Raw genomic sequence first — 26,759 nt, 5'->3', positions numbered from 1 at the left:
TTTTCAAACCCACTATAGAACCTTTTCTTTTTTAATCAGCACAATTGGCTTTGAGTGCTTTGTCAGTGCAACAAACCTTTTCCACCAGAAGTGAAGCATTTATTCAAATGCTAATGAAAGAGAATGCAATTTGTAGTGGTGCTGAATCAACTTTTCAAGACTGCAATTTGCATTTGTATGAAACTAATTTTTTTCAATATAAAACATATCTGAATACGGTTCTGAGACTAAACAAATTGATGCACTGCTTTTGCTATCGATTCAAAAGTATTTTGATTTCCTTATGATGGGCAACTCTAATAATACTGAGCAGCTTTTTATATTTACACATTATTTTTCAACTGGAGAGAAGACTCAAGACTCATTAAAATCATAGCTCGTATATTAAACCATTGTATCTACTAGCTCAATTTTCAGATCCAAAACAATACCTCGTACCATTCTGCCAATGTAGATTCATCTCTCAATTCACCATAACTGACCAGAGTTTGTAGACCATAACTTTCAGTAATGTAATGAACTTCCTATAATCATCAGCAGGCACACGTGGTTCTTCCATTTTTATTTCTCCACAACAACCCAAAACCCAGAAGAGAAAAGAAAGTAACACTGAAAATATTCTGCTGTTATTTATTATAAAATCACTGTGATGTCTGAAACTGGATTACTGGATTGTTTTGGTCTTCCCAACTCAGATGAAGCATAACTGGAGTGAGATAATCAAGAGATGGAGGCATAAAGTTTCCATTCAAAGAGCAGGAAAAACTCTGAAGCTGTGTCAGCTTGACACCAAGGATGACAGCTGAGCAAAACAACCCCAGGCCTTTTTCTAGAAGGGATATCCAGTGAAACTGAGACATTAATACATTGGTTTTGCAAGGCCACCAACATATCAATTGCTAAACGCATAAACACACAATGAGGATACCCATATTTACTTTATAGAAAATAAAAGTAACAAGCATGTGATTTCATGTGAACCCTAAAGCTCAAAGTTGAGCTTCAGACAGGTCATTTCATAACTGCTCACTATAGGTGTTCTTTTATTCTTCTTTCAAAAAAAAATCACCTACAGAATAATGGGTTATTTAAGGGGAATTCAGCATTATATACAGCTGCAGCTGAATTTGTCCATTCAAGCAGAGGATTTATGGGTAAGGTATATTTAAAATTATCTATGGCATGGTATTGACAAAGGTTTTAAAAAGCACAAAGTCTTCAGGTATAGGTTTCTGAGATCATATCCAGCATGGAAACTACTTTAGCCAAGCATGGAACTTAACAAAGTATTTCTATCCTCGACAGAAACACTATCATCTGGGAAGTACTATTAGTAAGGCAAATGGTAACATTTAGTTAAAACATGCATGTGTTTTCAGTATGGTTTATGTAACAATTCATCTTTGCCTAGTAACTACTATTAGGTAACATAAAATACAACCTCTGGAGAAGTATATGCAGGGATGGTTTAAACAAAATTTGGAATTTCAGAGTATTTACAACAGCTAATGGCACAGTAGGCCACTGTTACTGGGAGAGTCCACATAAAATACGCATAGATCATAGAATCACAGAATCATAGAATAGTTAGGGTTGGAAAGGACCCATGCACACATGTGCAAACAGGCCTCAGCTGACCTCCAGACTCCATTTCTAGTTCCAAAGTAAAACTGGAATGCAGTTATGCCAGAAACAGTAGCCTTGGGCTTAATTACCAAAAACCCCACGCAGTCAGCAACACACTACATGTTCCCCAGGAGCAATCGAAAATAGGATAAGACTTATGTGTGAAATGGGTTCAATAAGCACAGCACACAACTTGACTCTGCCCTGTTCCCTTGGGGTAAAAAGCAGTTTATCAGCCAAGAGTTTGTTTTTTGGGTTGGTTTTTTTTTGTGTTTTGTTTGTTTATTTTAAAGTCTTTTCCTATTCTATTCACAAAGTTGAGCAGGAAAGGGTTTACAGAGGCAGTCTTGGCAAGTCTGTAATGTATTTGGTGATGTATAGATCAGTGTGTAATATATTTACTCTGTAGCTTATTTATGTATACATTATAGGAAAAAAACCCCGATGATAAAATGCAAACATACAATTGTATTTGTACAAGTGCAGAAGCATTTGCTTTCTGCATTAAACTGACATTAAAATGAGAGAATCAAGGCACTGAGACAATCCATGATATAACATTGTTAACCACCATACAATTCCAAAGGCAGCTGGTTTCCTGTCATTTAAAACGTGTTTATCATCTTCCTGCTTGAAAGGTCAATGGAGAAAATTAAGATTTGGGTGACTACAGACCACACTTTTGACAATAACTTTTAGTCAAAAGCATGTATGAAACAAAATCTTCAGTGTTACAAAAGCATAGGAAATGCTAAATATTTAGCTCCACACATCCTGCAAATATCGTTTTGCTTCTCGAAGAGTGGCCAGGAATTTCATTGCTTCCAGTTTGTCGGTCTCCATTTCCATGCTTAAAATGTCCACTACAGCATCACTTACACCATCAGCCATGTGCTTCTTATCTCTGAAAGAAAAAAAATATATATACACTAGGAAAATGCTAACAGTGAATTTTTGGTTTTATCAGTAGCTTCAGAGGTGAGGCAAGATAATATTGGAAAAGAGGCATTAAAAATCCAAACCAAAAATATAGCTTGCATGTAGCACAGCAAAATTCTCACTGAGTTCTCAGACAGACGAGCACTGACAGCAACAAGGGTTTCTCGCAATCAAACATGACAAAGTTTTCAGCATATTATAATTTCTAAGAAAAAAATCCCTTGGAACCCTACTTGAATTGTCCCAGAATAACTCTTCTTTTAGGGAGAATTCGACCTGCTGAAATATTTTTATTATTAAATCACCATATGGTTCAAATATAACAACCCAAAACAACCCAAACTCCTCGCATATTAATAATGGTATTTTTAATACACATTACTGAAATTTATTCCTGCAGAAGAATCTACTGACATTGGGTTTCATATTCAAATGTTTTGATAATTTATCAGCACACTTCCTAAAAATTTCAAACCTTCAGGTAAGTTAGCAGCCACAAATAAAAGTTGCACTGTAAATTATATTACTGAGATTTAGCATTCTGGCCCACCCAAGCCTGGAGCACTGCTGCTATCTCACAATGCAGTTCATAGTCACATGTACTCAAATATCTCATTTTCTCAAGAGAAATCTATTAGCTTGAAATCTCCTGCTATTAAAAAACAAAATAGAAATAATAAGTGACTAAAGCAACCATGGATTTGTGTGATTACAAGCTACACTTTCAAGACAGTATTGAAGAAAATAGACATAGTTATAAAATTCTAGCATTCCAGAGAGGCTCTTTCAGTATCATGTTGGTCCTTTTTTTCAGGCACCACTAAGTCTTTGTAAAGCCTCAAACTTCTGCCAACTCTGTTCTCTTTCTGCGACAGTCTATCTCCACTCTACTTACCCACATACATAGAAGTAACCTCTCTCTTTCAGCAGGACTCTGGCAACTTCCTTAGCATGAAGCCTAATGACATCTTGCACATATTTAGGTGGGGCTACTTCTGCAGTCGAAGAAGAGTCTCTTGAGAAACAAACCTTAAGATGATTTAAGGTGCCATTTTCAAGAAAACATCTGAGCTCATCTCTGAAAGGCAACAGCAACTATTAGTAACAGCTCAAAGATAAGAATTCCTCATGAATACAAAAAGAATGCTAAATAGCGAACTTGCTTGAACAAATAGTCTCGGTCCTGATGCCGACAACCAAAAAACAGCCATGTCTCTCCAAATTCCCAGTCTGTATGTTCCTCTCTGAGCTTTTGCCTAAACAGACCAAAAAAAAAAATCAAAAACATCCAATCCTGTTTTATCAAGTGCAGAATATAAAACATCTATAACCTAATTCTCATGTAAAGTAGTGCTTTAATAAACTTCTGAATTGGCAGAAATGTGAAATGACTTAAAGTAAATCACAGTCAAACCCTTCTTACTTACTTGATTTTCTTGACTACTCACTTTTGGCACAGCTCAAAATCAATCAACTTCAAAGAGAGGCTTTTTTTGCCAGTTTCATAATGGAATACTCAAGACTGACACTTCCAAGCGCCTCGCAAAACAATCCTGACTGCTGAATAAGGAGATCACTAGCCTTTATCCTTCACTGGAAAGGGAAAACTCAGCACAAAGCAGTTTTAGCATGCTTTCCATTTAGCTGTAGAAAGCTGCTAGAGTTTATGAATAACAATCTATTTACTACCACATCATCAGAAGAGTTATTGCATTTTCTTGAAATAATGTTGAAGGTATTACTTTAGAAGGGTTTTAGCTGAAACTTTCTAGTTACATTTTGAGAGATTTCACTTCTCATTGATCAAATGCTTATGAAATGCTGTGAATCCTTTAAAATAAAATGCAAAATACTTCTGAGAGAAAAAAGTATATTTGGGAGCTAAAGATAAGGAGTAAGGACATAACGATTATACATAATGATTTGGTCAAAGTGGAAGCATGGAGTCAGAAACGCTGTGTCTAAATTTCACTTTTCTCTCAGCTAAAATGATTTAAAATTAATTGCTGCAGGATTCAAGGAACTCCATAATCTTGCTAGAACTGAGCCACACAGGAATCATATGTGTTGGTTACCTACAAAACTTGCAGCCATTCCCACTCAAATATTCTACTCTTCCTGTTCTTCATTTTCTCCAAATAAACATATTTTTATATATTCTTGGTGATGTGGTATCTGTCAATTTTTAAACAAGCATCTCCTTGCCATGCAAAATTTCACTGCTGGAGTTGGAGGAAGGGAAAAAAGGGACCTACCTTCCCTTAAACACAAAACCCACAAAACCCAAGACCACTGCCCATTGGAAGGTTTATGTGCCAAGCTCCTCATCTTAAAACAACAATATATATAAACACACAGAAATAAGGGAATATGGGAGAAACCTTGATATTCATCATGCCAAGGCTTTTAATATAGATGTCACTTCTGAATGAAATAGATTTTGAATACCAAACTTAATCCACAGCATTAATCAACAGTGTTACTATAAGTACCAACATCTTACAGGACTTCCACACAGATAAAGGATTTAATTCCTTATAACAATTTCTGCAATCCACCCAGTTCCTCATATATCTACTATGGATATTACATACTGTCAGATGAAAGTGTAACCTCTACTCATTTGAAAAACAAAAATATACAAACACTGCTTGTTTAAAATTAGCAAGACTATTTATAATCAGAAAGAAAGAAAGAAAAAGATTAACTGCATCTGCACTCAAATCCTAAGGCTTTATTGTCTTCAACATAAGAAGGCTCCTTTCCAGATAACAACTTTGTACATACCTATGCTGTAGGAAACCAATAAATGGTGAAATTCCTGTTCCTGGGCCAACCATCATGAGTGGGACAGATGGATCTGAAGGTAAGTGGAAAGCATTGTTTGGACGAGCAAAAATAGATATCTAAAATGAAATTAGATAAAATACAACTGAAGAACACTGTTAAGAAGTGAATATATCATGAAATTTTTAGAACCTTGAGGACATTTACACAGTGTATGTGTTGACACAACATTCCAAAAACTGAGCTTCAAGGTTTATCTTTAATGTCACATAGACATTTAGAATTAAATTTCAGATGAGTTTCTGGAAAAAATCTACATCATATTTACAAACCAATTAATCCATCTGGAGGAAAACTAGGGAAAACCACACAAATGTAAGCTGTTGGTTATGAAAATTTTGGGGAATACTGTTACAGAATTCATGGAAAGTTTAGTGTTGGTACTCAAAGAGAAATAAAGCTGGTTTATTGCTATTATAAGCAGCTCAATCTTTTTACACAGTGGACATCTAAAAATATTCCAGTGGAGGTGAGAATTTGTTTATAGCAAATTGAAGCCTACTGATACTGAGCTTGCCTTCTTAATTTTCGTAGTTTTACATGATCTCCAAAAATGCATATGGGTGAGAGGAGGCAGTTAAGTGCTCAAAGATCTTGGAAAATGGTTTTTATCACTCCACTGATAAACACTTAATTCTGATCTTCAGCTATGTCTGAAAGGAAATCTAAACATAATTTTTATAGGAGCTCCATAACTATTCTCTGAGGCATGGTTAACAATGTACAGAAAATGAGAGATGACTATTTTTAATTCTTTAAAAGATGATTCAAGTCTCTGGTTTCATGACGATTAAAAATTATGAGATAATTATTGCCTGCGGGGGGCAATATTTGTATTTATGCTATATTTACTCCTTCAAACCACACTTAAGTTAAGAGGCTATTTTCCCCATTAATGATTCCAAACTGATCATTCCTTTAAAAATACTGTAAATGGTAAACACATTTATACTGCAGATAATTCTGAAATTTATTTGCTCATTTTGTAATAATCCTTTTTAACTCCACCTCTTTTTTGTGTTTGATCATTAATATACTTTAAATTAACTAATATTTTAAATAAAGAGCAGATGTGAATCCTGGAATAAGATATATGATACACACATTTTAAAAATTAGCTTACACCTAAGAACTTTGAACCTGATTATATAGACAGATTCTCTGCCACAAAAAGAAAAGAGAGGGAAAAAAAAGTACCTTCTCCTAATAATACCCATTATGTCAAACAATCTTTGATGCATATCAGAAATGACACAGACAACTCTATCCTGTGTCATATGCAATAAACTGGCCTTTGCAAACTGTGCAAGACCTGGCGAAAAATGAGTTTTACAGTTTCTTTCCTACTATCTGACACCCTTTCCTGGAAGTGACCAAGCACCTCTCTTCTACAACACTAGTAGTCATAACCATTTACTTGCACAGTAGTAGTTTAGTCCACAAGAACATTCTCCATGACTCACTCAGGACTACAGTGGGGTGGAAAACAACCCTGGTCTTTCAGCAATAGGAAGTGTCACAATTCAGGTATCCATAGATACCGTAAAATATAAGCTTAGCAACTTAGCAATTAAGTTCTAGACATATTACAGTGGGAAGGGTGAAATTACAAGTAGGATAGAACTGCAAAATGAAGATATATACTGCCAAAACACCTGCATTACACCAGAGGAGTGAACAAAATAACTGCAGTTGTTTCAAAAATGTATAAATTTAGTCGTTAAGGAGCTTAGATCTATTATCCATACCTTTTCAGTTGAACAGCTTCCTCTATTTGTATCCACAGTGTTTCTGTTGGCACGCAGCTGAGGTGCAACTAACTCTGCAAGCCACCCTGTACATACTCCTTTCCGTGAGACTGGTCGAGTGGGACAGGCAGCAAACTCCACAATACTAAACACAAAACTCAGTTTCCCTGGCTGATATAAGTTTGAACTGGAAAGCCAAAAATATTGATAAATAAAATTACAAAAGAAAAAAACAACCCCAAAACCCCAAACTCCACCAAAAATCCCAAACCACAAACAAAATAACCCCTCAACCCAAACCCCACAACAAAAACAACAACAAACAACCCTGAGAGATAGCTGTACAACCTTGCAGCAGGTCAGTCTGCAGTCCAAACCACATTAACTGAATCAACATTCTCAGTATTCAGTGTGATATTTATCCATAGTTAGAAAAAAATCTTAATATTGGACTCAGACGCCAGTACCTACAGAAGGGAATTCAAATTCCTACCAGATTCACATGTATGTGAGCTTGTTCTTAAAAACACCAACAAAGTCTTGCCAGACATTCAAAAACAATGTTGTCTGAAATAGTCAAACCCCACTGGATTTTTTGCAACAGGTATACAATCACTGTACCCTCAGGTTTTAGTCTTCATGTCTCTCTTTCTTCTTTATAACATGCATACATATATATGAGTAAAAAAGCATACCTAAATTATCAAGGAGATACAACTTGAATATTTAATTACCTTGATGCTGAATAGTATCTGGCTTGTAATTTAGGAAGATGTTCTGAAAAATTTAAAAAAAACAGCATCACTTATTACTCGAGTCTCCCAAATGCAAATACCATATAATAAGTGTTTACACTGCAACACAGTACAAGCACACTATAATTTAGCTGTAATTTTACTCTATTAACATTCAGTGTTTGTGGTTCAGAAATAAGCTATTAAGACCTGAACTCTATTTTGAATGGTTTTTAGACTTCATGGAATATGTTACAGAGCCTATAAAAATGAGGCTGCAATAGTTAATTAATGGGGTTCTTGGTCAATTAAAAACAACCGTAAGGTGCACAGAAGAGATGCCAGGAGCTGGTGGATACAGTGAAGCCTGAAATTTAATTTTGCCCACTTTTCATCTATGAGCTTGAAAGCTATCAGAATAGGAATTGCTTCATTGAAAGTTTCCTATATAGTATGTCCTAGAAACAGATGTGCCAGTTCAATTTTAAACCACTGTGAGTACATAAGCAAGTTTTTGAAACCACAGCTAAAAACCCAACAGAGACAGGATTTTATTTGAAACTTTTTCAGTGAGAAGTCCACTCTATATATCACACATCACATTTTTATCCATGTATGTATGTACGTATACAGCAAAGGTCAAACTCACTGATGCCTTCAAAGGAATGACTTGCATGCAGACTACAAATGGCTGATGACAAGGGTATATTGAAAGGAGAGAGATATATCACTAAGTGAACAGTGTGGTGAGGACAGTAAGTGAGCAATACCAGAAAAAAAATGGCATAGCAAACGCCAGGAAACACAGTGGAGTAACAGAGTAACCTACAGTTTAACTGCTTTTTAGTTGCTTTTCTACATGTACCACCCCTTTGCAGATGTTCCAACCAGTACATGGACACTCCGACATATTTTAAAGATGTTCTGCTACATAACATAGTTGCAAATCAGAGTGAAGAAAAGCTAGTTCAATGAAATTACTTAAAGATGACTTTAAGACCATTCAGCACATTATTCCCTGGGGGAACACATTTCAAGAACTTGGAATATTTCCTTTTGTTCAGTTCAGTTGCTACAGCACATTCCATACCACCTTTGAAAAGCAAAGTAGTTTTGCTTTCACTGTGAAGATTCATGTATTCATATAAAGTGGAGCAGAACTTGTATTTTTTTTAATCCCCACAGTGTACTAAGAAGGAGAGATTTAGGGTAGTGTGGAGAAGGTGACAGCAAGAAATAGAAAGCAATTTTTTTTGGTTTTGTTTCTTATAATGCAACATGTTCAGAAATTCTGGGTTTTTTTCATCTGGAAAATAACTGTCATTATATTTAGATGTATTTGAGATGGCTTCAGTTGGAATCTCATTCCTTCAATGTTTTATATAAGGAATGCAATGAGCGTGTTGGACATTACATAAATACCAATACACTAGGAAAAGCTTTCTATTTTAACAGGTAAAAGTGCAAGAAAAGAACATATAGGTAGGGACATCAGGAGTTGTAAAAACATTTATTTTTTAATTGTAAGCAGTTATGAACTCTTTCTTAAAGACCCTAGTCTTGCAAACACCTTATGCTTATTTTTTATGTACAGGAGCAATCCAGAGTCAACTGAAGCACAGGTATGTACCCAACTGTTTCCAGAATGAAGGCCAAAGACTAGAAAGTGAAAAACAGAGCTTCGCTCCCCAGCGGTAGTTTTAGTTTGATCACTATGAATACTATAATATTTCTAGAGCAGTTAACTGAATAGTTATTCCACTTTCTTGGAAAAGTGAACATTTAGTCTGCTGTATTTTCAGGAACTGTATCTAATTAAATCTAAATTGGTCACTTACCAATTAACAGGTTAAGCGAAGGCTTGCAGCTTGGAAAAGCATGTAATAAATCCAGCAAACAAACATTAGGATCTCTAATAAAGCGTGTGTAATCAGAGGCTCCTTGTCTGCTGCAAAGCTCTTGAAGCCTCCGTTTTTCTCTCACATCACTCGTACATTCTACAAGAGCTCGCAAAAATGCCTGGGGGGAAGAAAATGAGAGTAAAGGGTAAAAATCCTTATCCATTTGAGAAAATGGTAACAAACTGGGAAAAACTTGGGATGCCTGGGAACAGGAAACAGTCACCTTACAGGTTAGTGGATAACACAATTTATTTCCAAATGTGCCACTTTCACCTACTATGAAAAATTTACAAGCTAGCAGGTCAGAAAAATTTTACTTAACCTGAGCAGGGAAGAGACAGTCACAACCCATTCCCTGAAAAAAAGACAAATTTATGAAAGGCTCTCTTATTTACGTATTTGCACTTTAGTTAAATAAACAGCTCCATAACACAAATTAATTCAAGACAAAACACCACTCGCTAAGTTACAGAGCCAGGAAAGGAATAAAAAAAAAGTCTTAGGAAAGGTATTACTGTAAATAAAGCATGGTATTTAATGAGTCATGTAAATATTGCTGTGGTATTTTATTCCATATTTTATGCTTACATAATGGTACTGAAAGCTTTTCTTAAGGGAAAATTAAATTGAGCATTGCAAGATAAAGTAAAAATCAGATGTAAAGTGTTACAGTTTTTTTTTTTCCAAAAGCAAGGTGGAAATAAACACAGTGCATAAAAGCAGGGTGATCCAAAACACCAAGTGCAATCAGACAACGTATTCTACACAAAAGAATACTTGGAAAATAATTTGAGTGTACTCAAATGCTGAGCTTTCAGACAACAGTTTTCAGTACAGAGTTACATAAAGCACACTGTACATTGTACAGGTAATAAAGCAGATTGTTATAAAAACGAGCCTGGGTGATATTCCCCAGCCAGCACTCTCTGCCTATTCTTATTGTCGAGACAAATCTTCCAAATTGTTAAATGCAGTTTTAAAAAGGTTGAAACATTTGGAAGATTCTCTTCTCTTCTGCTGCAAAATCCACTAAATTGAGTGAAAGGGCCTTCCAAAAACTGATTTTTCCCAGAGACCAAACCAACACAATTGTTTAGCTTTATCCTTCATCCAAAGTTATCTTTACGTGTTTTGACAGTATCAGAAATACACACGCATTTCCACTTGCAAGCTTCCATTTTTTTGTAGGCACAGAATGAAAAGAAAATAACAGTCACACGTCATGATAACAAATACTATACAAGCAAAAATATTTCTTTAAATTCTGCCAGTCTACTGAAAAGCTGAAGAAAAGCTTTAAAATAATTTAAAAGGCATTATGATATGTTTGCATAGAGCAACATGTGCATTTTCAGCAACAAAACTTGACAGATACAGCTCCCTCTGATTAGAAAGAATGATTTCCCTAAAATACCTATGGGGCCAGCCTCAGCCAGCTCTTCAGTTATCTGACACCAAGCATCTAATACTCTTCTGTTTATGTCCAGACTAGTTATGAATCAAGATACTGCAGAACAGGAATAGAGATTTCAGTATCTCATAGTTTGCCAGATAAAGTACCAGAAGTGAAATTTCTCAGAATAAAGTACAAACAGTAGCATACAAACTGACAATCCTTATTCACCAAGAAACCTGGTAACTGCACACAAAGCAAGTACAGAGCTGTAAAAGCCCACACAGCATAGAATTACTAAGGATTTATCTTTAAGAAAACAAACACATAAACACCTTTTTGGGAGTTGCCCTTAATTCCAAACACCAGGTTAGAATGAATTTCAGAGTGCTTCTTTCAGGGATGTGTTGTGGACGAGCTGCTCCTAGTTCAGTGGGACAAAAACAAAACGTGCATCTATTAACATCCAAAAATGGTATCACAGAGTGCTTGTTCCTTCAAGAAACACAAGAGAGCTAAGTTGCATTCAATTCTGTAGGTTTATGCCCCAGCCAGTTATTGAAAATTATAAACTAAACAGCAAGACAGTTTACCAATGAAGTATCAATAATAATTTTCCAATGAAAAGTCAAAACATACTAGGAAAGCAGAAAACAAAAGGAGGAGTACAATACATCAGTGTTCAAATAAATTTCACTGCTAAACTACTCAAGGCTTTCTTACTACTTTCAACCTTGAGGAAATTCAGAGGAAGACTTACTAAAGAAAGGAGCATACACATTTTTTCCCCTCCATCAATAAGCACTCCTGAAAATCGGAACATGCTGAGGTTTTCAAATGATCTAACCAAAGGTGCATGCAGCCAGTTCCATGCTGGAGCTTCTGAGGGTTCCAAGAACCCCAGCAGACCCAAGGGGTTTCTGTACAAGCAAATAATCCATCCTGTACTCTGAACAGGTTCCATTTCTGAGAAGGAGGTACACTGACATCCCATTTATCCCTGCATGGAATCAGCTAGGGTGCAGCTTGGCTTATCAGCCTCATGCCACATCATGCTAAAGTGGCTATTCTAAATTAATCCCAAGACCAATCTAAGAGCATTTATGTGACAAAACACCTTTAATTAATAAGCTCTGCAGGTTTGAAATTGCTGGCATTTCTCTTTACAATGTTTCTCAGATTTGACATCCAGCTATTGATTCTTACTGTGTTTTTTCCATGCCCAAGAGCCCTCTAATACTACAGAATTTTCTCTCCAAGAATATACCTATATAACTTGCAAAATTACCTCTTTGTATCAGCATTACTTGACTGTATCCTTGCTACAAAGAACAAATTTTACTTTCAGAAGAGGACTGGCATAAATATAACGCAGGAAAGAAGCATCCACCTTCATATTTATATAAACTTCTTTTCCTTGAACATGCAAATAGCATGTTACAAGAAGTACTTAATCCTCTTCCTAGGAGGCTATTCAAATTCAAATCCAATATTTGAACAACAGACTTTGTACCAGAGTGCAAATAATTTGTTTTGTCCTCTCAGCTTATCTCATGTACTTCATCAAAGAACTGACAGACTGGAAAAAGAGAGGTTGTGAACAAAATTCAGTGGAATACCTGGTAAATCTTGAAGAAACAGCAGAGTCACAGTCTGCTGTCCACGCTCTTCTCCCAGGTTTTTCAGTTCTTTACATTCAGTAAACACACAACCGTAATAGTCTGTAGTAACTATTACAAATTCTTCAGAAATCTTAATGCAGTTAAGAAACAACCATATCAAAAGTAAAGCAACACTGGAACACTGCTAGGAGTTGTGAAACTACATTATAGATGAATTCTTTGGCACAGAATGGCAACAAGTAATTAAGTTACAGTAACTTAATGAGTCTCTGCTCACCAGCAAAGCTCCAGTGGAATTAATTTCTGTTTGATCCTAAACCATTTAAATTCATAACTGCAGTGCATGGAAGTCAGTGCATCATCTCTTTTTTAACACATCTCTGACTTCCAACATACCTCCCTGAAGTGACTGCTGTGTCCCAATACTAAAGATAAAACCATTCAAAACTATGTATGATGACTATGACTAACACAGGAGTATCTGTTCATGACCAGTGCATCACACCATACCTTTCTTTTTAGTGCCCTGCTTAACCTTTACACAAACGAAGTAATCTCCTTTTTCAGAAAGTTCTAAGATGTGAAGAAGTTCTTCTACCTCACTGACATTATTGGGACACATCACACAGAAGGCATCTCCAGGTTGGTAGTCAAAGACTGTATCCTGTTTTAAAATACAAAATAATTTCTATTAAGCTGTAACACAAACCAATACTAATAGCATTCCCATTCCTAACAACAATCTTCTCACTATTGCAGTCACATAAAGTCACAGGTTCTTTTACTTCGTACAAGCCCTTCACTGCTTGAAGTACATGTTGGAGCACAAATACTCGTGTTTTCTTTTCAGGTTTAACCTTAGTAAATAGAAAAATCTTTTCTTATTTGGTTTAAATATTTGGACACTCTTCAATAAGAGCTGCTGGGCAGCCTAAACAGAAGGAAAATAAATATGTATTAAGAGGATGTGTTATATATCAGCCCAGATCACAGGTTCTTGTGTGCAACTGCTGAAAGCCTAGTCAAACTTCTGCCATTATAGGAACATACAGAACTGCAATTGAATCATTGTATTTCTCTTATGCACCAGAAAAAGTTTCCTGCATACACAGACTGTTAAGAATGGTAGGGAAAAAAAGATTCCAAATATTCAAATTTTCAGTGGGTGCTGATAACAGGATACATGTATACACACAAATAAATGCAAAACCCCAAGTAATCTCAGAGACTCAGTTGCTCAAAACTTAATAGACTCTACTTATTACTGGGATTTAAAGATGACCTATGGCTACTGACACAGATGAGGCTGAGTACAATAAAAGTTACTGCCAAAATCACAAAATCCCAAAGGTATTACTCTCCAAATTTGGAAAAATTGCTCAAAGGCAACATACTTTCCTTTTAAATATTTCTTGTAAAGTAATTTTGAGCATTCTCTGCCTTTCATCTTCAAACCAGTATACAAAATATTATCTTAACTGAATAATCTAAACCAGCATTTACACCTAAGGTAACAGAGATTGACAGTTTAAATAGTATGTTGACGAGTCAGAGCAAATGAATGCCAGAGGCAGAAGCAGTGCTCAAGAGCTAACAATTCTTATCACTTAATTGTATTAATCAAATTATTACCTACCACAAGGAACAGTCACAATTTCCTATACAGTTCCTGAATATTCCCTGAGTTGTATATTTATGAAAGATTATTAATTCTCAGTATTCCCTGCCTGCCATTCTTCCCTGCAAATTCTCTTCAAAAAGGTACTTCAGTCAACACAATATCCATGGACCAACAAAGAGATTAACTTGACATTTTGTTTCTGTTTTGACTTCCACATAGTCATACCTTTCAGTGAATAAATCAAGCTTTGCATTTGCAAAATGAATCAGCTTAAGCTGACATCCTGCTGTATAAGGAATTAGGCTTTATAACTTTTCAACAGTCTGGTAAATACATTTCCTCCAGCTATTATACATAACACACATGCTTTTCACCCTTTATTTTTACCCATTAAACAAAAAGCCATCACAAACTTACTGCAATATCAAGTTCTAAGAGTAATGCTGTTTTTACTGCATCTTCTCTAGTGAGCTGGACTGCTTTTGTAACTGGCACTTCAAAGACTGCTCCCTCTGAAATCAGTGAGGACAAACATGGATTCTGAAAAAAAGTACATGAAAACTTACACTAAAAATGCAAAAGCTGAATGATATCTTATTACAGCATACAGGAATTACTGTTGCCACGTTTGGTTTTTTTTTGTCTCAATCCTAACAATTCAGAACAATAAGGAAAAACATGAATATTCTACATACATACTGAGTTTTGCTCTACCTGTCTAAAAATCATATCCAAGCAGTAACAGGCATATATTCAATTATAAAATGTCAGTAGGCTTAAAAAGCGTAATGGGCCTAAACTACTCTCAAATGCAGCTTGCTGTTCCTTTTTCAAGAGTTGCTCTGAAAACAGCCAAATTAAAGAATGGCATTTATGTGAAAATGCTGAGAACTCCCACCTAATTAAAGCATTAGTAGATGTACAAAAAAGACCTAAAGAATAAGAACAGAATTTATTTAAAAATATCATTGCAGATGTACCGTTTAAGACTTCAGGGAGTAGATGGGGCTATTATTATAGACAATTTATAAAAGGAATATTTAAAACTGCAGTTAAATTTAAAGGTAATCAGCAAACTCTACACTATGAAACAGCATCATGTTATGTCGCATTTCTATGCAGGTGAAAATGTGCCCAAATGATTGCAGATGGGCATCAAGAATAATCCCAGACCACTTCTGTCAAAGGCTGTCAGTTGAAGATTTGACTACAGTCCTCATTTCTCCATCACTATTGTCAGCAAACTTCATCTGAGTTACAGGCAAAAATGAAGAGGTAGAAGAGATACCAAATGTCCGTAACAATACCCTCATATGGAAAGGAATTAATCTACAAATAAGAGAATATTTGTTAATCTGAGGATTTCCTATTTACAAAAAAAGAAGGTAGGAGAATGACTTGAGACCAACAGTTGGAAGTTTTATTATTCTTTAAAAATCTGACATGGTGAATAGCGGCTTGGGCTATATCAAGTTAATGTGCATCAGCTGGACTATGATAACTGTCCACATTCATATTCCCTCCAAGTCAAGTTCAAGGCACAGTGAGAGAAAGATTTAAGCTAAATTGTATTATCTTACACTTGCCATAAAGTCTTAAGATGCAGACCCCTACTGCTCAGCTACTAATAAGCAGCAGCTTGTTAATTCAATCCTGAGATTCAACTGCCCAGGACAGAGATCATATAAGAAACTGAAGAGACCGTGTACCCAGCCATTTTTAAACAGCAGAATGTCTCTGCTTTTTTGGGTTTTTTAAGCCAATTTCAGATGTAGTTGGCAAAAAATACCACAATTTTTGCAATGTGACATACTGGAAAAGGACATGAACTGTTGTCATCGTTTAAGCCCAGCTGGCAACCCAGAAGCATGGAGCCGCTCGCTCACTCCCCTCCTCTGTCCCCCCACTCCTGGAGGGATGGGGAGGAGAATGGAAGGAATATAACTCCCATGGGTTGAGATAAGAACAGTCCAGTAACTAAGGTGTAACACAAACCACTACTGCTACCACCAATAATAATAATGATAATGAAAATAACAAGGGAAGAGAATACAACCGCTCACCACCCCCCAACCAAAACCCAGCCCAACCCGAGCAGTGATCTAGCCCTTCTGGGTAACTGCCCCCAGTATACATCCCCAGCATGATGTTAGTTTGGGTCAGGTGTCCTGTCTCTGCTTCTTCCCGGCTTTCCCTCCTCCCTGGCAGAGCATGAAACTCACAAAGTCCTTGGTCAGAGTAAACATTACTGAGCAACAGCTAAAAACATTGGTGTTATCAGCACTGTCCCCAGGCTGAAAGTCAAAAAAATAGCACTGCACCAGCTACTTAAAAGGAGGAAAATGACTGCTACTGCTGAACCAAGGACAACTGTGTCATACTTATAAAATCATACTTGACCCTACATGGCACCTACTTGTTTAACAAGGTCTAGCCAGCTATGTCAAAAATGGTGCCAAAGGAAAACAAACCTCCATTTGATTCTTTCCAAGACTCAAGACACCCATCCAGTTTTATACTTGAAATTTGGACTATAATCTTTAACCTGTACACTGAATCACAGATTAGTAGATTCAGCTTTTTCAATCTGCTGCTTGAAAGCAATATTTACTTATTTATCTCTATTTACAAAAAAGTTAAGGCAAAAATATTGGAACCTGATGACTTGCAATTCAAAAACCTCCTGTTTTCCTTTATATAGGAATCCACTTGTTCTTTTGAGCCATACGTAGTAGTATACACACTCATGCTCTTACCAGAGCTGGAGGCTTCCCTCATTCAAAACCAAGTCCTTACCTCACCATGGGTGTCCTGAAACTGCACCTCTATATATTCTGGTGGTAAGGCAGGAATATTAAGAGCAGACTGAGAGATAGGAGGGACAGAATGAACAAGTGAAGCTTCGTTCTCTCTATTTGAAGCCACAAGGCTGATGTCAACCAGTTTCTGAGAAAGAACATCAGAACTCTTCACTCCTTCATGTTCCAGCTTTAAATTCTGTACTTCGGAGCTTAAGTTTAGTTCATGCACAACATGCGGGGCTTCAGAGAGAGAGTTCGAAACAGCATCAACACCACTGTTCATGCCTTCTCTTTCTTTCTGCAATAGAAATACTTCCTTGAGAGCATGCCAAAGTCCATCAATCCAAGGATCAACTACTAATTCCAAACTGGGAAAGAAGGAAGGAAAAAAAAAGGAAAAAAGAGAAAGGAATGGATGAATTGTTATGATTTATTGGAATGTTAATTTACAAATAATGAAAATAACACAAAACCTAAAATATTTCTTTTCAATGTTTAATATATCTCTGCAGAAGTTAACAAGATGACCTTTTTGTTAAAAAGCTATTTTTATTTGTTACAACTGTCTAAATCTATGGAGTCTAAAGTGTATAACAGTCTTGCTCTTCCGAGTTTTTCATTTTTATTTTCTCGTGATGAACTTTATGACAGGAAGTTAAAGGGATGGTAGCAAAATATGCAACTTTCATTGTGCAACAGCAACATCAAAAGCTTACGCTAATAGTCTATTTTTATTATTTTAGAATGCATCATATAAGTCTTATGGTTATGGGAATGTTTGTATGCAACTGTCTTGCAACATCATGCACAGAGCTGATATAATCTCCAGTTCAACATAAATAAGCCAAGACTGCAGCCTACTGGCCAGAAGGAGCAACAGAACTGGAAGGGTGCTCTTTTCTCACATAATTCCCCTACAGCAATAAATTCCCTACCCCCTTTTTTCATAATTCCTCTACAGTGATCAAAAATCAGACAAACAACCCCCATCCCACCAAAAAAGAAAGAAAAAAAAGGGGAAAAATGTTTTATGGGAGAGAGAGAGAGAAATTAAGTAAATGCTGTAGGGTTTGCCTAAAGTAGCTCTACTGCAAGATGTGAGCTTGGATTAAAGTCTGATGTGCATGCAGAAAGACATCCCATTACCAGTACCACACATTCTGGGAACTGCATTTATTTTTATTTGCTTCAGTAAAAAGACTACATTTTTAAATCCCTCCACTTATTCTGAATTACTTAATTTCTAGAACTGCTAAATACCCTCTATTTTTCCAGGGTGTACATCTGTTCACTCACACTTTAAAAACTGAGTTTTATTTAATGGCAATTGAGATTGAAAAGGCATACTGTGTTCAGACAGGACTTGTTCAGACAGGACTCCTATGAGGTGCTGAATTTTCAGCTTCAACTGGTTTAAAAGAGTTCAGAATATTTAGCCGAACTCACATGTAATTATTGCATCTTGATAAAATAAAATCCAGAGTCATTCAGGTCTTACCCTACACAATCATCTGCTAATCCTGTGTCGTAGAAGTGCCGGGCTCCAAGTTCTTGAAGTCGTTGGTCTACTGTCTTTCCACCATTACAGAAGAACGTATACTCTGAATCTCCCAGACCTAGCAAATTCATGGAAAGAGGAATCATGTCAACCAGCCAGCCACCCAGGCTACACAGGCAAAAGATCTGCAAAGGCAACACAGGGTTTTCCTGTAGATAGACAAAAGAATCTGATATAGTAAAGTGGCCAGTACCGTGACACTTTTATGACTTCTGAAAAAAATCTGTGCTTGTCCTAAACTAGAGCTGAAAAAGTGGTTTCTCCTTCACAAATGTAAGACACAGAATTTCTGTGAAAATATTTATTTTTCAATATCTTTTATTTCAGAAGAAAAAATACAAAACTGCTATTAAGAAAAATGTAAGAAGTTGAAGTAATTAAAAAGAGTGAAACTGATAAACTGTATGTGAATTACCAAACTAAATTATCTCACCTTCAGATTAAAATTCTTAATATATGTCAGTAATGTAACAGAGTATTTGAAGAAATACTGGAAAAATATTGGAAAAATATTTGAAAATATTAGAATCTGAAAAAAAAAATCAAATATATAAGTGATTTAAAACAGTATGAAATAAGAAATGTAGGAAAATGGAATCTGGTGCAACATCCTCCTCCCCAGAAATCAGAGGTTCTTTGTAGATCTCATTTTCACTGAACTAGCTTTTCTGCCCTTTAACAGTCATGAAGATGTTCTGTTAGAAGATGCTCTTTATTATCAATTAAACAGTCTGTGCATTAGGAGGTATGCTCATGGGGGACCACTGACTCACCCTAAAAGTGATCAACCACACATACCTCATCCTTAACAGATGCTTATCTAACAATCCCAAAGACCACTGGTTAGATAGTCCTCACAAAGTCTGTCAGTAATCCAGAGCAGCACTCTTTCACTATCCTACCACAATTTTTCACAGCCTGACGCTTTCTTGTGTGCAGTTTCAAACCACTAGATCCTTATTATTCCCACCTAACAATGGATGATTCCTTTCTTCTTTATAACAGCCTTTTTTTTTCACTAAAATACTTCTGTTCCCTCTCAAGTACAGTACTTACAGCAAACACGTCATGGGATAAGATGAAATGGACACCATGAATGTATTTTAAGACTGGTTAACTTTTTAGACTAAAATAACAAAACATGTTGTAAGTTAGATCCCACAATATCTGTTACAACAAAAATTAGTATTACTGCAATGCTTACCTTCATATATGCATGGGTACATATGCATTCAGTCAGCAATGAAATATCTGATCATTTCAAAAACTGTAATGTCTAACTAGGCAGTAGCATAACAACTTCTCAAAATGTTACATAACTAGAATGCGTATATTTCAGACTTCCACATTATATATCCACTAGATAAATAACATATGAAGTACCAGATCACCTAGCAATCCATACTGAAGATGTGCGAAATGATCAGGTGGCAATGTCGTGTCTTGAATTTTCTTCACAAGCTTGCGGGCAGTGTCTGGTGGGTCTCCAGTACCAGTAGTGGAAATAACAATAACTACTGGATCCTTTTCTGTTTCCAAGTTATACTACAAGTAATAGAACAAGTAAGTTACAAGGTGACATTTGATACCTATTTGTAGCTTTAGATATTACCTGTCACCCTTGCTTTCCCCAAAGGTACACAGAAAAATGTTTAATCTCAACTGTATTAAAACACAGAAAGTCTTTCATGTAATTCTGGGGATACAATTTATGTCAGTGGTGTTTTCAAGACAAGATTGGGTAAAACCCTGCGGAATTTGCTCTGACCTCAGCTGACTCTGCTGCGAGATGACCTCATGAAGTCCCTTCCAACCTGAATTAACCTATGATCCCACACAAATGCCAAAGGGCACCATTTTGAGCAGGCTAGTCTGCATGCAAAGAATATTTCACAACTGCACTCAGGCAGTCTAAATACATAATTCCTAGAGTTTTTGCTTTGTCAAGTGGAAAAAGTATTTTTCTACACAAAGTCACAATCACATAGTGAGCCATAATCCCAATAAATTCACACAGATAACAGGGGTGCGGTCATACAAATTGAGGGGATCATTTACAAATTTCATTAGGGATCATTTGGTTCTCTCTGATAACTTCCATATTACATCTGCCCTGGCCATAAGAAAACTAAACCAAACCAACACCAAAAGAAAACCCACAAACTATGCTTTGGGTGAACTAAAGTAGCTCTGAACAGTGATAATCAGTCACTGTATTCTACAGTCTAATGCATCTCGGCCCCACTCCTCTGACCCAAATTCTTTTCTGTCCTCTTTGCTAATACCAATCTTCCACATTTCCCACAGTTTTACGAGAGCTTCTCCCATTATATCAGGTCAAGAACTGCTTATACTTGGGACTGTGTGCCAGTTCCGTAAATTCAGGCCTCATGGAACCATTTAGTTTTTCTCAAGTAAAAATCATTCTGTTTCCTTGATTATTCCATCTTTCCATGGATAGCAGGCTGCAGCACTGAGCACTGTGCTAGCATGCTGTCTGTCAGGTCACCCATACAACATGCTCTTTCACAGCACTTCTGCAGGCTATGGGTTTTGAATCAACAGCTAGTGACCTATGTGAAACACAGCTCCACAGAACTACAGACACCTTGTTTGGGAGTGACCTCTGGATGTCATCTAGTCTCACTCCATGCTCCAGTGGGACTAACTGCCAAAACTGCATTATGTCAAGCTGTGACTGACTGAATTCCAAAAACATCTAAAGGCAGAGATTTCACTTTACTGGCAGCCTTTTCCAACCAGAAATTCTCCACTGCTGTAAAATCTGAGTTTATCAGGCTGCACTCAGTGGATTTTGCATCCTGTTGTACAGTCTTCTGCTGCCAAGAAGAATCTGGATCAAGCAGGTTGCTATTAGGTCACTCCTTATCCTTCTTTTTGCCATAATAAGTAACTTAAGCTTTTTTTACTGCTCCCTGTAGGTTTCAGTTTGAACTTTCTCCCAGTATTCCAAGTTTAATAAAATAGTCCTGTTACGAGAAAATATAAATAAAGACTGCAAGAGAAACTATGTTTCATTTCAAGCAGAAGTCAAATGCAGAAGAAATGAAATGGAAGAACATAAGGAGAAACTTCACCTTCCCTACTGGGTGTATAAGTCTCTTCCCAAGACTTTGCTCCATACTTGGTAAACATTAATTCAAAAGCAGATGTCCAGCTACCTACCATGTAGTGCATACCCAAGAAAGCAACTTGCTAAAAGGAAACTTAGTTTTATAAGCTTCTCACATTTCCAAGTGCATGAAAAAAACAGGTGTTATTTTCTGCTCCTACAAAATACCAGACTATCAAGTTTTGTTTGGTTGTTTTGGGTTTTTTCTTTTAAATGTTTTTGTTTGAGGACATATAGTTGAAAGTACTTTGTGAAGGAAATTACAGTCCATATTGCTTTAGCTACAGACAGATGCTAACAGTTTTCAGATCCTTATCCTTGGAAAATAGCAAATAACAAAGTCACATCCTTGCTTCAGCCAAGCTTTTAATTTTTTTCTAGAATGTAACTTGAATGAATCCAGTGTGAGCTGGAGTGAGTGCATATGCTAAGTAACTCAAGAAGACCCTAAAAAAGCTCAGGGTCATACTGGAGCTCAGTTAACAGAACACAGGACCTCAATGCAACACAAAAACAACAGGGGAAAAAGGTGGCATTTCTAAGAACAGGAGAGCTGACCAGTAAAATACAGAATTTGTTTGCATACATAAATAGTTTTCAAGAACTCACTGTGCTGTTATTAGATGAGAGGTCAAAGATATATTCGTTTACTGTTCTAATAACAGAAATCACAATGAAGATGTACCTTTGGCAGAACGATATTAAATGTCTGTGAGTACTGGTTAAAATTAGTGATTCATAAGAAAGTAAAATTTAAAACTAGATGGTATTTTAGGTGGGTGCATGTGATCAGTCTTAATGATTATCAACACCCACCACTTGAGCACATAAAGAAAAATGCAGCTCTTAAATACCTTTCTTTCAAAACAGCATGGAGTATCTCACCTTGTCCATTTCACTCATACAGTGCATATCAGCTTCAAATCCACGGGCACCTGCCTGCTGCCATATTTCCTCAGCTATAGCTTTTGCCTGCCCCTTTTGTGTTGCATAGAGGAGCAAAAACCTCCTTTTTAAACCACAGCACATTTCCCAAAATAGAGTTGGTTTGGTTTTGTTTTTCTTTTAAAGACACTGCAGGAGAAAAAAAAGAAGGGGAAAAATTGAATTTATTACACGCAGAACAGCAAGATTTTTCTTTGCTTATTAAATTAAAAAGACATACAAAAAGGACAGCAGTATCTGTGTTTAACTTGGAAATGAGGCATCTGCTCTGAAGAGGCACCATTTCCCATAACCAAGCTTTGCAGGCCAGGTTGCAAAGGACTCTTGGTATTGGTTGTATGCTCTGTACTGCCTCAATGGTGCAGTCATATTTCAATATCCCTCTATCAAGAATCTAGTTTGTAAACAACACAACAGAGAAACTAGTTTCATAAAAATATATGCTACTTTTATTATATAAGTTACGTTTCCACTTTAAAATCAGTGACTGCTTTAGTTACCTTTCTGGTATGTATTTGAAAACAAAACAACATACAGACCTGCTGAAATCAAACTACACTGGCTGAGAAAAAAAAATAAATTCTCAGGTTCTTCCTTTCTTAAATCAGTGCTTTTTGCCTGAATGCATTTATGATTCACTGCCCACTGTGTCTATACCTTAGAACACAAACATGGGTTTTCATTTCACATTTCAAAAAGGAGCAACTACAGCATTGACTGCTTGGGCTTCTCTCTCCTAAAAATAAGAAAACATCTTAGAGAAATCTGCTGTAGTGTACAATGCCACTCCCTCACAGTCTTGCAAGCAGTTGGGGTGAATGAAATGTATATCCATCACCATTTACCTGGCCCATAAAAGTTCAAAAGAGAGAAGCTTTATTTCATGATTTTGACACAGAACACAACAGATCAAAGACAACTTCAAGAAGCAGTGAATAAGGAGAGACAAGCAGAATGTCTCTCATGCATATATTACAAACTAATCTTCTGTCTATTTTGTCGCTGCTAGAGAGCTGCAGTAGAACTCAAACACGTAGAATTACAACTGAGTAATTTTCAGTTCCAAACTTGAGGTTTTTTTCATGTGTCCGGGCCCAGTTTGCTGTACTCCACCTACTGCTCCCACACAGGTTCAACTACAAAAAGCTTTCAGTGTCCAAGCCACACACAGTGATTTATGGAAACCTGGGGCAAAGGTGTATCTTTTTCTTGCTTCTTTCAAGGGAAAACATGTGGTGAAACTAAGTGATAGGTTCTTAAGAGTACAGTGCCTGTGCCATACATGAATTCCATGAAAGATGTAATTAATAGAGAAATGTAAGGCTTTCATTGTATTTTGTTCTAGTACATTTTCCATTATAGTTTTCACTCTAAATTGATTACATGACCTAAAAATATTAATAATTACCTTAGCAGTTGCTTTAAATAAATTCATTTAAATAACCAGCTTCAAGTGTATATGTACATGCACAGACAATGCATACGCTAAAACAATCCACAACCTTTTTCAGTCTCCTTTTCCAAAAGAAATACAAAGAAATTTGATGACATGCAAATTATGGTGATTCATATAAAAGAAATACCGTCAGATCCCTGTAGCAATACAGATTTATCCAGTCATATGCTATATTTTCACTTTAATTGTTCTCTTGTCAGTAGGTGGCATTGCCTAACTATAGATGGAGAAAAGCAAAAGATGAAGTGGCCTGTCATTACAACATTCTTTCTTACACCTTGGAAAGGGAGAAAAATAATCAATTTTCTACAGGGACAACACCACAGTGCAGAAGCCTTCTATACACAAAAAGCTGAGGGGCAAGCTGCCAACATTATTGCAAGAGGATTACCAACAGACTTCAAACAAGAGCCAGCTTGGGAACACATATAACAGAAGCATGAGAATTTGCAATGGTAGAGGGAGAGCAGAGAACAACAAAAAGAACAACAGTCACAATGTGGTCTGATATGGTTAGATGTTGCCCTGATAGTGCTATGACCTCTCTGTAGGCCAGGCAGAGCAGCCCCCCACATAAGACACTGTGAGCTGCTTCCACTCCAGCTAGTACAGTAACAATAAAGGGTGCAAAAAGCAGCTACCCACATCTTGGGTGGATGATTGTGAACATGTGGGGAGCTTTCTCATTAGTGTGGGGACTAGTAGGTTGCATAGAGACACAAAAATTAGAGAAACCACACCTCCCACAGAAGGGACAAGAGAACCCACATGGCCAGAAGAGGGGCTCATGCTTGAGATGTGCTTCTCCTGAGAGGAGACTGCTTGTATGTAACAGTGAGAACGTGTGCATGTGGGAAAGTGATGGGCCACAATTAGAAAAATCCTTAGAATTAGATAAAGAGGGGTGTTTAAATATTTGCAGGCATTTATTAACATTGAGTGCTTAGTATCATATCTGTTCCACTGTTGTTATTGATCTTGAATATATAGTTCAATTAACCAATTAAACAGCAGTTAAATTATCTTTCCATCAGTTAATTACATCACCAATAGATCAATAAACTTCTTCAATCCTGATGTGATCTAAACCACACAAGTTGAGGAGTTTCTACATGTTAGAACATCTTCTGTCATCAACCAGAAAAGCTCCATGCACAAACTGATGAAGTGATGCCTGCTAGAAGAAAGGAAAATTAGTCGTGCCTACCTGCAGATGATCACAATTGAAAAGCAGGAGCACACCTGCACTCAGATGAAGGTACTGCCCACATTGCTCTTGCTTTGCTCTACTCTTCAAAGATGATATACCACTTCCACTTATGTGATAGAAGTTCAACTGAAATAAAGAGGGGTGAAAATGTTAATTCCCAACTGTCAAGCTTTCTAGAGAATCTTTCTAGCTTTAAAAGTATTACCACATCAGTGGCCTTTAACATGGCGATGTGCTGGAACTCACATGTTAAAGAAACCCAAAACAGTGTTAGGCTAGGAAAATAACCCAGGGTTTGCTGGCTCAAACCAAGGCTTAACATGAAACTGAAGATGAAATTCCAAATTATAGCTTGTCTGATCCAGTACTCAGAAGTCAGAAAACTAAAAGTCTGCAAAAGACTAGCAGGGATTCCATCAGCTCCAGAAGTCAACACCATGTACAAGCAAACAAGCCATACAGTTTCACTGAACCAGATGTGCTGGCCCTAGCAATTACACAGCTGTACTGCAAAGCCCAAATACCTACTTCATGTACCTGATCTGCCAAAAAATGTCAAACTGCACGGCCACAGAGTAAAACCACAAAAAGCTTCTCTACTAGCTTTACACACTTATGTATGGCTTCAAACCGGGTTGTGGGACCACGCCTTCAGAGCCGTGAAGCTATTCCCTTATCATTTTATTAAGTTAGTGACTTGCTCAGCATCACCTTCTCTCTACAACCAAGACAAACATAAAAACTCCACAAAACCTTCAAAGTAACCCGCATGTGAAACCCTCAGCGGCCCAGGCCTGACCTTTCCGCCCAGAAGCATTTGGCTGTACCACAACCCGCTACGCAGGCGGAGAGCTGTCTCTGAAGGACAGCGATTTTCGTCAGTTAAAGCCAGCTGCGCACGGCCGGCGGCAGCAACAGCGTCCCCAGAGAGCCGGTGCCTCCATCCCTCTTGGGGCGGGCCCCGGCTGCCCCCCAGAGCGCGCACCCGCCAGTCCGCGGGGAACGGGAGAACTTGCACTGAAGGGCGATGTTGTGATCCACACGTACACAGACACAGATCCGACTCCGCGGCCGCCCGGGAGCCGTCGCGCCACGCCAGACCTCCAGCGGCTGCGAGGAGACGAATGCGGCGGACTGGGGTAATGCGGGGTGAACAGAGATCCGCGACAGAAACCGCCGGCTGCCGGCGCCCGGACGTAGCCGCCGGGAGAGCGCCGGAAGCTCC

General features: G+C 37.2%; 1 protein-coding gene across 2 annotated transcripts; it reads right to left on the bottom strand.

Annotated features, from left to right (window-relative positions):
• Positions 1–614: 614 nt before the first annotated feature.
• On the bottom strand, positions 615–26,724 carry MTRR (5-methyltetrahydrofolate-homocysteine methyltransferase reductase). 2 transcript variants are annotated; one of them, XM_005153370.4, is made up of 16 exons: positions 26,520–26,724; positions 25,532–25,660; positions 22,809–22,997; positions 20,182–20,335; positions 18,731–18,848; positions 17,228–17,600; positions 14,849–14,971; positions 13,321–13,474; positions 11,524–11,612; positions 9,733–9,913; positions 7,895–7,937; positions 7,161–7,347; positions 5,353–5,471; positions 3,729–3,821; positions 3,461–3,643; positions 615–2,530 (listed from the first exon to the last, which is right to left on the bottom strand). In XM_005153370.4, the coding sequence occupies exons 3-16, from the start codon at positions 22,950–22,952 to the stop codon at positions 2,386–2,388; spliced, it is 2,106 nt and encodes a 701-aa protein (XP_005153427.2). In that variant the 5' UTR covers positions 22,953–22,997; positions 25,532–25,660; positions 26,520–26,724; the 3' UTR covers positions 615–2,385. The 2 variants fall into 2 exon arrangements, with proteins under 2 accessions (XP_005153427.2, XP_030908790.2); XM_031052930.2 differs by having other exon boundaries at positions 26,582–26,724.
• Positions 26,725–26,759: the final 35 nt, after the last annotated feature.

The sequence above is a fragment of the Melopsittacus undulatus genome, chromosome 1 (genome assembly GCF_012275295.1).
Source record: "Melopsittacus undulatus isolate bMelUnd1 chromosome 1, bMelUnd1.mat.Z, whole genome shotgun sequence".
Lineage (NCBI taxonomy): Eukaryota > Metazoa > Chordata > Aves > Psittaciformes > Psittaculidae > Melopsittacus > Melopsittacus undulatus.
The sequence above is the reverse complement of the archived record's forward strand: the minus strand, read 5'-3'. Positions and strand labels throughout refer to the sequence as shown.